The sequence below is a fragment of the Aptenodytes forsteri genome, unplaced genomic scaffold (genome assembly GCF_000699145.1).
Source record: "Aptenodytes forsteri isolate BGI_AS27 unplaced genomic scaffold, ASM69914v1 Scaffold286, whole genome shotgun sequence".
Taxonomy (NCBI): domain Eukaryota; kingdom Metazoa; phylum Chordata; class Aves; order Sphenisciformes; family Spheniscidae; genus Aptenodytes; species Aptenodytes forsteri.
This window is the reverse complement of record NW_008794491.1, coordinates 583,722-595,968: the sequence shown is the minus strand read 5'-3', so window position 1 is coordinate 595,968 and position 12,247 is coordinate 583,722. Positions and strand designations below refer to the sequence as shown.

Sequence of the window (12,247 nt, the reverse complement as noted above, 5' to 3'; positions counted from 1 at the left end):
GAGTAGTTGCCCATAAATAAATTGAAGGATATCAATGTGCATGACAAATACAACTCTTATTAATTGCTTAAGCCCTTGTAAAAAAGTACATACAATCACCGTGTTTATAAATGGAGAAACTGTTGCCTGATGTGTTTAAAGTAATAAGTGGTCTGTACCAGTCAGGCCTGACTCCTCCCAGGTCTTCTGACAAAAGTTGAACAAGTATACGTCAGTACTTTAAAGGGGTGTTTGAGCAATGGAAGATGAAAAGAAAAACCATTGTTTTTCTTGTTGGGATGTTGGGATGTCTTGGACGCATGTTGGGATGCGTCTTCAGCCGTAAAAAATAGACTTTAGCATTCTGTTTCATTTTGGCCTGCAGGCATTGATGGACCAGCTGCTTTCCTGAAATCAGAAGTGCAAGATTTGGGGACCAAACTCCAAACTCTCTCTGCTGGATCTTCCAAAACAGAAGACAATGCAGATCAGGAAAATGATGGAGAGGCTCTAACAGACACAGCAGGCAAGCCAGATCTGCAAGAAATCTTACAGAAACGAGGTAAGAGTTGATAAGGGGCAAAGGTCTTTTTCGGGGCTCTTCTACTTCTTATAATTTTTTTTTCAGTAGCATTAAAAAAACTAAAAAACATGAGGAATCATGAAACAAGTGTCTGTAGGATATTACTTTGAAATGCAGAGCTGGTAGATTCTACAGCATGTAGAAATGCAGACCTGCAGTTCCTTCTTCTGGTATTAATTGGAACACACCAGTTATGTTTTAAAGGTTTATCAATGTGCTGTATAATTTCTGGCCTTTCCAAGGAAGTTGGTGACAAAATGCTATACTTCACATTTTGCTAAAGTTCGGGGTACTTTTATTCCAGATATATTATATCTGTATATGACGCTTGAATATTTTCACAAAAGCAGAACCCTCTATAGCCAGTAAATGCTGTAATTTAACTGGTTAGGAGACTAACAGGAAAGGTGTTCTTCCTGAGTCAGAGACTGTCACAATCAACAGTTTGAGAGTTTTATATCCAATAGTTATATCCCATTGAGTAGTTTCCCAGTGGAGCGTCCATCTCTGTCTGCCAAGTATCTTATGTTGCTGCCAGTACCACAGGAAACCTTTTTTGTTGCATGCAGCAAAATAATGGCTAGTGTTTAATACGGTACACAGCTTGTTTTTATTTTGCAGAGTCTGTCTCCCAGAATGTTTCCAGTACACTTTATGTATTAAGGTACTACCGTATGTAGAAATACTTCTATTCAGTTGTCAGATGCAACAGCTGTTTACCTATGGATAGCATTACACAAGAGTTAGGAAAGGAAGCAGGAGAGAATATCCAGAAACTTCAGGGGAAATTAGTGGAGGTAGAATATAAACAGTGAATTTTGAAATTGGCCGGAGTACTAGGGTTAACGCCTTTCCTCTTTCCAAATGTGCTTTGGGAAGTTTACTGACAGGTTGTTAAGACTACATTTTTCTGTTTCATCTGAGACAAAGAACTTCCAGCAGTGCCCCTTCTATGCAGTGCCATGTTGGAGCACTGTTATAATATTGGCTCTCAGAAAATGATTCAGCTTAGCAGGCTGAGTGTGTTCGTTTTCTATAGTGCTTTATGTGCTTTTCCATTCTACAGCCAAATTAAAGAATGGAATCACAGAACAAAATGATGCAGTTCCAAGTGGAAGGAAATGCCAAACAGTGATGTATACGGAAGCTCTTTATAAATGTCTTTATCCAGAGTTATTTTAGTTATATACTCACAGTCATCTCTACACAACTGTGCTTAGGTTAAGATTAAGTAAGTCAGTCCTGGAACTACTCAGTCTGTGCTTCCGTTTTAAAAATCAGATCATTAGTAGTATTCATGAGACCTGAGTTATTGCTACTGATGTAAGAATAGGAGGGGCTCTTACTGAAAAATTATCATACGCCATTTCAGTGACTAAGAGGAAATGGTAAAGGTTGTAAACTGTACAGAGTCCAACTTACAGGATAGGTGTCAGCATATTGATCTGGATTTCCTTTTTTTGTCCTTAAGACATGGAGGGCTTTTTTTGCGTGAAAATAGGCAAAATTAATTCAATGACAGCATATACTAAGCAATATGTTACATCATGTAATATCATGTAAAATATGTATTAATAAAAGCCTGACAGCTGCTTAGTCATCTGCATAGTGACAGCTGCAAAATGTCACTAGGGGTTTGAATTACAAGGCTCAGGAAGCAATATAGCACATGAAGAAAATCAGCAGTTGAAAAAACAGAAATTAATTAAAAGAGTGAGAGCAAAATAGCTATGCAAGAGTCATATACGAATTAGTGATGCCATGAACTCATGACACCTTCTTTCAGAGGTTACCTGCTTGATCCTCTATTCTGACAGGAATTTCAGGCAGTTTGAATTTTGATGAGGAGGACACAGAAGAGGAAGAAGCTAGTAAGAGACCAGCATCTCATTTACCATACCCTGAATCTGAGAGGCCTAGTTCTGCAACCAGTGAGAAATCTTTTGCAGTAAGTGTCTTGAAATCCATTTCTGATAAGGGCTGGACACATGCTTGATTTTAGTACTAACCCCTTGAGCACTGGGTTAAAATATAGTAGTTGCAACTACAGTAGCTAGCATATTAATCCCTGAAGGCAGAGGAAGGTCATGATTGTCAGGTTATCTGACTGAAGGGCCATTGAGTTAAACACAAAGACCTAGTAATGATCAAAGGAACAATGGTGGGCGGAGACACCCAAGTAGTCTAATCAGTGAAGATGGGAACACAATGAATCAGCTACTCCTATGACCCTCAAAGGAGACAGATTAGGCCATTGTCTCTGGTGTAAAATCCACCAAGATGACTCAGAGAAACTCAAATGCCATGCAAACTTAAGAGGGATCACTGCCTGAAGGTTTATAGCGTTTATTGTGGGATGGAAGGGGGAACAGAATTTTGGGATAGAACAGAGAATTCTGGGATTGGACAAAACTTTTTACAGGGTGTTTAGAGGAAGGGACTCAGGGGAAAAGAAAAGGGTCAAGGTGGATCAGGGAGTAATAAGCATGGGAAAATAGGGACTAAAGGGGGTAAGAGACACCAGATCCATGTAAACAGCTGCAAGACAGTATGCTTGTCTGGCCAAGCTTTGTGCCTGATTACTGCAGTGTGTCCTACCATCTTCTAAAACTCCATTTCTAACTATTCCTGTGTGAATGTGTTCTCCTGTGCGTGTGTGTGTGTTTGTGTGTGACATGACATACATACATACGGTGACAAACTATATGCTGGACTAGCCAGTGAGTTGGAAGAGACCACCATCAGGAAGACCCAGGATCTGAGCTAGTGACAAAAGGGCATAGGTTTTGGGCATGGATGCTGGACAGCCTTAAAAGTCCATGCTACTATTCAAAAGACCAGTGTGAGTGTATTTGTGAGGGGACTGTGTGTATGTTGTGCTACACTGGTGGGTGAGTAGTACAAGAGGTCAGGGTGTTAGCTACTTGGGAGACTGGGCTATGGGTGCCAACTGCTGGAGATACAGGGTGGGGGGTGCTGGAGGGGGGGAGGGGTAAGAGCCACTAGTGAATTTCAAGTGTGTGTCTGTGTGTATTCACTCAGACTTCCTACTGGCTGTACCCGGGAATGGGGATAAACCAGCAACCTCATCTCTAAGGCCCAGTAAGGGAGGAATCTCCTGGGTTCTACAATCCACAGGATTCAGCTACCTCTAAGAAAAAATTACTTTAATGACCTATACCAGATTTCCATTAGAATTCCAATTCCTTTGGTGACCATAACTTGCATCCTGACTGTACACATTGTTCTAAGGTTCTTCCAGCATTTAGTTGAGATGGTTCCACCGTCAGCTTACTCTGTTTCTGCTACTGTTCTGAACCAACATAATCTCAGGTTGGGATTTTTGTGACTGAAATGAGCACTGTCTTACTGCAGCATCCACCAGTCCAGCTTATCATGCTGCCTTATTTCCCACAGAGTGTTTGAAGTTCTAAAAGCAGAGAGGCTCTTTGCTTAGAATATTTACAGTGTCTCATCCTATTTTCCCCTTCCTAGCAATTCACTCATCTCTGGTTAATGGGTACTTTTTCTCCCCTCCCCTTGGAGGGCTAGTCTTTCCTCAGAGTAAAAGTCTTCAGCCACTTTCTTCAGAGAAACACAGGTGGTCTCTCGTTTAACTTCCCTTTCCCAAATATCTTCTTGAGACATGAGATCTTCTGTTTCAACAGACGTTTCTTTTCTTGGGGAATACCAGAGCCTCTGATATATTAATTTGCTAATATGATGGTTCTTCCCACAGGAAACAGGTGCTTCCTGTAGTCCATCACCTCAGGCAGATGCACAGCTGGGAGAAGTAGAGAACTTGGAGGATTTTGCATTACGCCCTGCACCCCGTGGTATTACAGTCAAGTGTCGAATCACTAGAGATAAGAAGGGAATGGACCGGGGCCTCTTCCCTTCTTATTACATGCATCTGGAAAGGGATGACAACAGAAAGGTATTGGAAGCAGCTCACAGTATCTTGGTTATTGTACTCCTACCACAGAATATTTTTGGTGTAAGGGAGAGCTTCTGATAAGAAACCAGAAGCTGAGGAGAGCCAGCATGCAGATGAGGACAGCTTATATTTGGCCAAGGCACTAAGGAGGGAATTGGCAGGTTTAAAAGCCATAATGCAATGAAAGATAAAATTAAAAAAGTATAAAAATGTCAAGGATAAAGAAGAGCAGGGAGACTGAACTGCTCCAGAAGAAAAGGAGGAAAGACTAGAAAGGACAGTTGCATTAAATCTAGACTGACGAATGAGCTGATTGGAGGGATAGGATTTCAGGGTGTACACTTGTGGAAGAGATCAAAATTGTGGAGACAGTAATAACAGCACAGAACACACAGGGGAATGGATGTGGGAAATACAGAGATAACAGTTTGGGTAGCAATGCCTCTGCATTCTTACAAAGCTCCAGTCTTGATCAAAGTTTTGTATTTCCAGACATTCCTTCTTGCAGGGAGAAAACGAAAAAAGAGCAAAACATCCAATTACCTCATATCAGTTGACCCAACTGATTTATCCCGGGAAGGGGAAAGTTTCATTGGAAAACTCAGGTGAGAACCACAGATGAAAACTAGACAGGAGAGACTGGATTTTCATTTTAGTTGAGTTGGGGTTATGAATAGCAATCTGGTATCAATTCAGAGAGAATGAACTTGTATCGACCTGCTTAATGTAATCTGTATTCACCTGGGTTGGCAACCTTTCTTCAGCGTTACCATTCATCGTGGCAATTCAGAGAAGGAATTCTGGCTTGATGCTTTTCCAGGATAGGTTACAGGCTCAGTTCACCATGGGCACTTCGCGGAAGCGCCTTACTGAGCTGGCAAGATTTAGATGGCAAGAGATGTGTGTTTTCACTGTGCTGTACAAATACCTTTGGAAGATGACAAAACTTTCCACTGATACCTCTCTCTTTTTCTGTCTTTCCATAACCTGACATTAGGTCAAACCTCATGGGAACTAAATTTACAGTCTATGACCATGGAGTTAGCCCAGTCAAGGCACAAGGTCTAGTGGAAAAGGCTCATACCAGACAGGAGCTTGCAGCTATTTGTTATGTAAGTAGTGCCTCTCCCCTTTTGCCCCCTTCTTTTTTGTCGCCTGGTTGCCGAGGAAACGGCTTACAAAATCATGCTGCCTGGCAGCCTCCCCCACTTAACTTTGGAACCAACTGACCAATTTCAACCAGATACAACAAAGGGTAGAGGCCTCAAAGATAAGTTCTTACAAGTTTAATGAAAATCAATGCCAGGGGAAGGAGAGAGACCCAAACTAACATCCTGATGACCTTCTCACCTGGCCTATCATTCAGCGTGTGGCCAATCAATATACCCTTTACATGGAGCCAGCCACAACATGAACTTCCTCTTGCCCAGCTGGTGTCTGGTGGACACCAAGAAGGAACTGGGAGTACCCTGTGAAGTAGAGTTATTTTTTGCAGAACCAGAGGCATTTTGGTGGATAGGAAGGAGGTGGTATTATTTCAGTAGCAGCTTGTTGTTGATAAGGATATGGTTCCAGGGGAAATCATGATTTGCTAGCTGTCCTAGAGATGTTTTCTTCTGGTCTTGTGGATCACCTTGGTCTAGGCTTCAGAGTGAGGAGGCTCTAGTGGACACTAGAATTATGTGGGTTCTCACATCCCATTGTTTCATATTCCAGTCCTAAAGTTTGAGTAAAATTTGAGGTTCTTTACAAAATGATAGCCAGTCAAGTGGAAGAATTTTTACTTTTATCACAGGTACAGCAGCAGAAATTTAAAGGCTCATTAGCCTACTGGAGCATGATCTTGATTTTTTTGCTGTTGATCTTAGTGTGGCACTTGGGAAAAAAAATGGTGTGATAATTCTAGTACTAGCCTGTTTACAGAAATATCACTGGATATTTTCTTTGTATACAGTATTCTTCAGTTCCCTACCTAATTGTACACAGTAAGGTGTTAAAATGAGTACAGCAGATGATATCAAGTCAGCTTTCCAGATTTCTGAACTTTTATCTACAAGAAGTTCATAAAGTTTATATATGAATAAAATCCATACCCTCATTCTCATATGTGCCGTTAGATTTTTCTGAAGTGAAATAATAGAGGTTGCAACTCCAAAGACGTTTGTTCTGTGTCTGCAAAATGCACTAGCATGTTAGGAGAAGCTGTATCACTTCTATCAGTCAATTCAGTACTTCTAAAAGATTCTGGCTTTTTAATTGGTCTTTGGGAATTTTAAAGGTTATCACTGACATTGTTACAGAACACTTTAAATGGACCCTTGGATTTTGGTTGACATTATTAAATGGATGGTTTGAGAATGCCAAGACTTTTTTCCTTTGCTTTTTATACTCAATCCACTTGGAGCAGTCTCCTGCAGTAGTCTGGAAAAATCTGCTTCAGTTTGAAGCTTGGACAGATGCTGAATGCTTTGCCTTCTGGGTCTGTTCTTATTTATAAAAGAGCATGATTTGAGAGAAAATTGTAGGTATACTCTTAAACACAAATAACAGCACCTAAAGAAGGATGTCATTCATTCTTCAGGAACATTTTAGCCTAAATGGTGATAGATAGATAACATAGACTCAGGTCGAAGATATTTGCCCTTTATCATACTTAAGGCTTGTTTACTAGCAAGATTTTAGCACGTTTTTGCATCAGATGCAAAAACTTATGCCTGAAAATTGGACTTGTCTGATTTCGTTGTAAATGTTTCATTAGGGTAACAGATGTGCTCTAAATTAGGTAATACTATGTATGTCTTCTAACACAGTTCTCAAAATGGGAGAGAAAGCTATTCTCGGTGATTAAACACAGTTGCAGTTAGATAACTGCTACTACAGTTGTAGCTAGCAAATCTCTAAAAACCAATATAAATGTGGATTCATTTTCAGTTTTGCTGTCCTTCCTTCTTTCAGATGGAGTATCTCATTTACTGAAAATTATGTTTTTCCTTGTCTTTCAGGAAACCAATGTGTTAGGATTCAAGGGTCCCAGAAAAATGTCTGTGATCATTCCAGGAATGAATATGAATCATAAGCGAATTCCAATCCGTCCACGAAATGTGAGTTATGGAGTTTGGTCGTGTTTCAGATTGGAGGAAGAGGTTAAAACTTTCTCGTAGAGGTCTGGGCGTTACTGACAATCACGGTTTTTAGAGCAAGGTGGTTAATACCCAGGGCTTTAGCAAGTCTCATGGAGAGTAAATACAATGTAGCCTAAAGGTGTTGATTAATTTGTTCTTGCCTTTTACCTAATTTGTAGCCTTCTAAACAGTGTTTGTATCCTTACTTGTCTTTTGGTCAGCCTAAATATTATTTACTTGGCTGTTGCAATGGCTAGTGTATGTTGTTGCTGTTACACCTACAACCCCTCCTCATGGGTAGGACCCTGTTATGCTGAGAATTGGATGAACACAGAACAAACTTGCTTCTCCCAGGAGCTTACATTCTTAGCCAGTACATGAATTACAACAGATAGATAATAAATAGATAAGGTGGTATTCTGGTGTAGTAGCAAGAGAGTAAATAAATTATTGATCAGAATGCTGTCAGTCTCTCTGTAGGAACCACAGAAGAGGAGGATTCTTTAAGGAGAAAGTGGGATGAGGGGAAGAATGGAGTTTTGTGGTAACTATTTAGGGAGGATTTCTCATACATATAGGGGACGTTATAGCTAAAAGCTTACAGAACTGGTGTACGATGAAAATTGTTCCATACCCTCACTGTGGGTTTTATGTTTGGTGTGATAGAAGACCAAAAGACAGAAAGGACAGGTGCCAACTGAAAGACATGGTCAGTGTTTTAAGCTAGAAAATGGTATTTGCAGCCATGTTGTGAGTAGATATGAGTAGGAGAAGAACGTATTTGTTGAGGTCAGAGAAAAAAATCTTCAAGAGTGGAAATTCAGAGTCATGAGAGCCTGGAAAAGAGGTTTAATTTTGTGAATGGCCAGGAAAATTGTATCTGGAGGTGATCATTTATTCATCACCTTTCACTTGGTATTGCCATCTGCCTCATCAGTACAGTAATGATTCCATGGCCCTGCCTTTACTTTTCTCCCTTATTTTCCCAACTGTTTTGCTAGCAGGCAAGTGTACTGACAGTGGACAAGGCTGAAACACAAAGCTGTTCTGAAAAGTTGGCAAAGCTTTCAGTGTAGGGGTTTGACTCTGTCTTTGTCTTCCTTCTCTGTAGTGCGATGCCTCCAATTAAGCAATACTGCCCCCCACTTTAAAGGAGGAAAAATTGCATCTAAATGCACTTCGTTGGTGCCAATTCTCAAAGTTCTGTTTGCATCTTTAAAAAAGTAAATAAAGATAAAGACATAAAGTAACTAGTTTAAACTGAACAGTAAGTTTTATTTAGATTATCCTCAAAAATCCACTATCATATCTGTATGCAATACTAAAACAGTTACTATAGCTATATCAGTCAGACCTCCACAACAGGTTGTTTTCTGATAATTTTTTCCCATTAAATAACTCAGTTTGGATTCTTTTTCTTGGGAGTTTTAGCATATATTATTTCAGTTTGGATTTTATATATTGCAAAACTTTTAAAATAAATCATACTTATATATTGCAAAACTTTTAAAATTAAATCATACGTCATGTGTTTCGCTCACTATTTGCAGCTCCTTGTAGTTCATTCTGTTTGTTAAATTTAATGTGCTGGTTTACCTCCTTTTTGTATCTTTTTGGTTTTATTTCTCTCTCTTTCGTATTGTGCATCACTTATTAGACCCAATAGGGTGACATTTAACCTACTTAAGGCATATTTACAGCCTTTGGACTTTCTACTGAAGCACCCCAGGGCCTGGCACTGTGCAGTTAATTGTAGATTATTTTCTTTTGTTTCAAAGTTTAGAATGTTAGAAATGGAAGTTGGATCCAACAGGATCAGAAAAAGCTTATGAGACTCAGAAAGGATTCCTGCCAGCAGGATGGCAGTCATCTGTGGCCTGTGAATTGTACAGCCCTTTCCTGTACACACACTTCTTTCTCTCTCGCTCTTTTTTCTTGTTTGGGTGGAAATATGGTGATAGCTTATTGAGTGGAAGGGAATGCTTGGACTGGGAATCCATGAAAGTATCTTCCTGGTACTTGCAGGAAATTTTCAGCAGGACCGAGTTTAAGTGCTGTCATTGTGTTTCATTAAACAGGGAATGACCTTCAAGTGACAGAGTGCACGCACTTGAGAGAGGCAGTACTCCAAAGCAGAGCCATTCCAAATCTGATAAATATATTTCTTTCTTCTGAACAGGAACATGAGAGTCTGCTGTCAAAATGGCAAAATAAAAATTTAGAGAACCTCATTGAGTTGCACAACAAGGCTCCAGTCTGGAACGATGATACTCAGTCCTATGTTTTGAACTTCCATGGGAGAGTCACTCAGGCCTCAGTGAAGAACTTCCAGATTGTCCATGACAATGACCGTAAGAGTCTGGTGGAGAGCGTGTGGGGCTTATTCGAACAGGGAGAACCCAATTTATTTCATGAGGAATAGGACACTCTTCCTGGAGAAGGGAGACTGGGTGGAGGAATTCAGCTCAGGATTACTGGGGACTTCTCAGCTGTCTGAAAAATTACATAAGGCCTCCCTCTTTCTGGGGTGGGTGCAGAAACTGCTGTCCATAGCTGCAGCAAAAGAGGGGGCAAATGCAACCTTCCTGAAGGGAAAGGATTAATACAGCACCTTCAGCTCAGCAAAAGAGTGGTTTGAGCTTTGGTTCTGAGAAGAAAGGTAATCTTTAGAATAACACAGTCACTCTAGAGAACAGATTTCAAGGCCACTCTGGTGAGAAAGGGTGGATACACCAACCACGTATATTTGGGACTGCCAGACATGTGTGTGTTTTTTGTTTGTGGTTGGTTTTGGGTTTTTTTTCCTTTGCTTCACTGTGAAATTGTTTGTCTCTGAATCTTTCTTTTCTCCCCAGCTGACTACATTGTGATGCAGTTTGGTCGTGTAGCAGAAGATGTGTTCACTCTGGACTATAATTATCCTCTCTGTGCTCTTCAGGCCTTTGCTATTGGACTCTCCAGCTTTGATAGTAAATTGGCCTGTGAATGAGAGACAGCAGACCTGAAACATGGAACTCACTCCCATCCCTGCATCTTGTAAGAGTTCCCGGTGGAGTAATGAAAAGCACATTGGGGATGGAAAGGAACTGGAGGACAGACTTTCTGCAGGCTTATTAGAAAGCAAATACCAGGCCACAGAGCATTATGGTAGTTCACAGTAGACCGACCATCTTACGAGACTGTCCCAAGACTGAGCAGTCTCTGTATGCATTGTGGAAGAACAAGAAATATGGGTGATGTTTTTGTCATCGGTGTTGATGCTGCTTTCAGAATCCTTGTAACAGGTGCTGCATGAGAGCGGGCTAAGGAATTTAGCCCACTAATTGGAACCCCTTGCAGCTAGGATTAGAAAAATAATAGTTTAGTGTTCGTATAACTTGGAACTTCCACAGTGCCCCTGGAGATGATGCTCCTGGTCTGATCAGGAACTCTTGAGTTCCAGATCAGATAAATTCAGAAGAAAGGAGGACAGTTATTGGCACGTGTTCTCTTTTGCCCTGTGTAGCATTTTGCTGTCTGTTACCACAGTCAAATATGGAAGGATTCAGGTTATGGCTCTGTGCAACCGTAAGTAATGTTCAAGAAATACAGAGCTGGAATGAGACATTGGTTCTAATAAAACACTTTTCTCTTACTCTGGAGGATGATTGTCTGTTAAGGCTGATAGTCCAGTTCCCTTTCATTATTCTAATTGTTCCATATCCCTTGACAGTCTTTTTACCAAATAAAGAACAATCAAATCTCAAACGCTTCCTTTTTAGTTGGTGATATTCTATCCATTGCTGTTCCTGTTATTCTTAACCATGTGAAAAATGAGACTAAATAGATGATAGAATCTGACTATATTTGGCAGAAGGTAGTATTGTAACAATATACAGTACTATTCCTGAAAAGCAGTGTTCTGATTGATTGAATCTAGACTGTAAGCTGGTCAGAAATATTTTTTAATTTGTCCATTGTTCATAAAATTTGCTACATTTTTAGGAATAAGTTAGTGACTGGTTTCATTTTTTTAACATGAGATTATCTCAAGTCATGACATATTAAAGTAGATTTTATATAAATAATTTTAACCTGACTATAAGGAGGAGTTACCTCAAAAGGAGATTACAGGTGTTTTCAAAGGCATCAGTAAGTTTAAAAAAAAATTAATAAATGTATCATGGAGCTTTGCAATTTGTCCTTCCAGTGTTCCATTTTTAATGCTGGATGTACAATATGGAGACTGTAGGTCACAGCATGGAACACTTCTTGATTCATATGGCCTTGATTCATCAGAATGAATTGCTGCACACTGTGACACATAAGCCTCGTAGTGTGCACATCTGCTGTGTACTAAAGCAGAGAACAGTTACTATCTTGCCTGTTTCATGGCCGTTACTCATATCCATGACGATCCTGGAAAACTCTGTCCCTCTATTGAGACAAGAATAGGTGTTCTCCAGCTTTGGATATTGTCATTGTCAGCAGACTAACTCTGTTTCAAGCTCCAAAGAGCCAGATTTATTGCTTTTGGTCTCTGGAGTCCTTGCAGTGGTAGATATCACTTGCTCTTTCAAAGTAATGAAACTTTGTGAAGACGTTTTCTGATATTGCCAGGGAAAAAAAAGATGGTAATCGTGTAAA

At 40.1% G+C, this 12,247-nt stretch overlaps 1 protein-coding gene across 1 annotated transcript in view; it reads left to right on the top strand.

Annotated features, from left to right (window-relative positions):
- The window catches only part of TULP3 (tubby like protein 3), a 34,236-nt gene extending 22,556 nt beyond the window's left edge, over positions 1–11,680 (top strand). Inside the window, exons 4-11 of the mRNA XM_009290922.2 lie at positions 365–541; positions 2,380–2,510; positions 4,302–4,499; positions 4,992–5,104; positions 5,497–5,611; positions 7,502–7,600; positions 9,801–9,972; positions 10,477–11,680. Of these exons, the coding sequence (XP_009289197.2) occupies positions 365–541; positions 2,380–2,510; positions 4,302–4,499; positions 4,992–5,104; positions 5,497–5,611; positions 7,502–7,600; positions 9,801–9,972; positions 10,477–10,610 (1,139 nt within the window). The 3' untranslated portion in view covers positions 10,611–11,680. The remainder of the gene's footprint in view (positions 1–364; positions 542–2,379; positions 2,511–4,301; positions 4,500–4,991; positions 5,105–5,496; positions 5,612–7,501; positions 7,601–9,800; positions 9,973–10,476) is intronic.
- Positions 11,681–12,247: the final 567 nt, after the last annotated feature.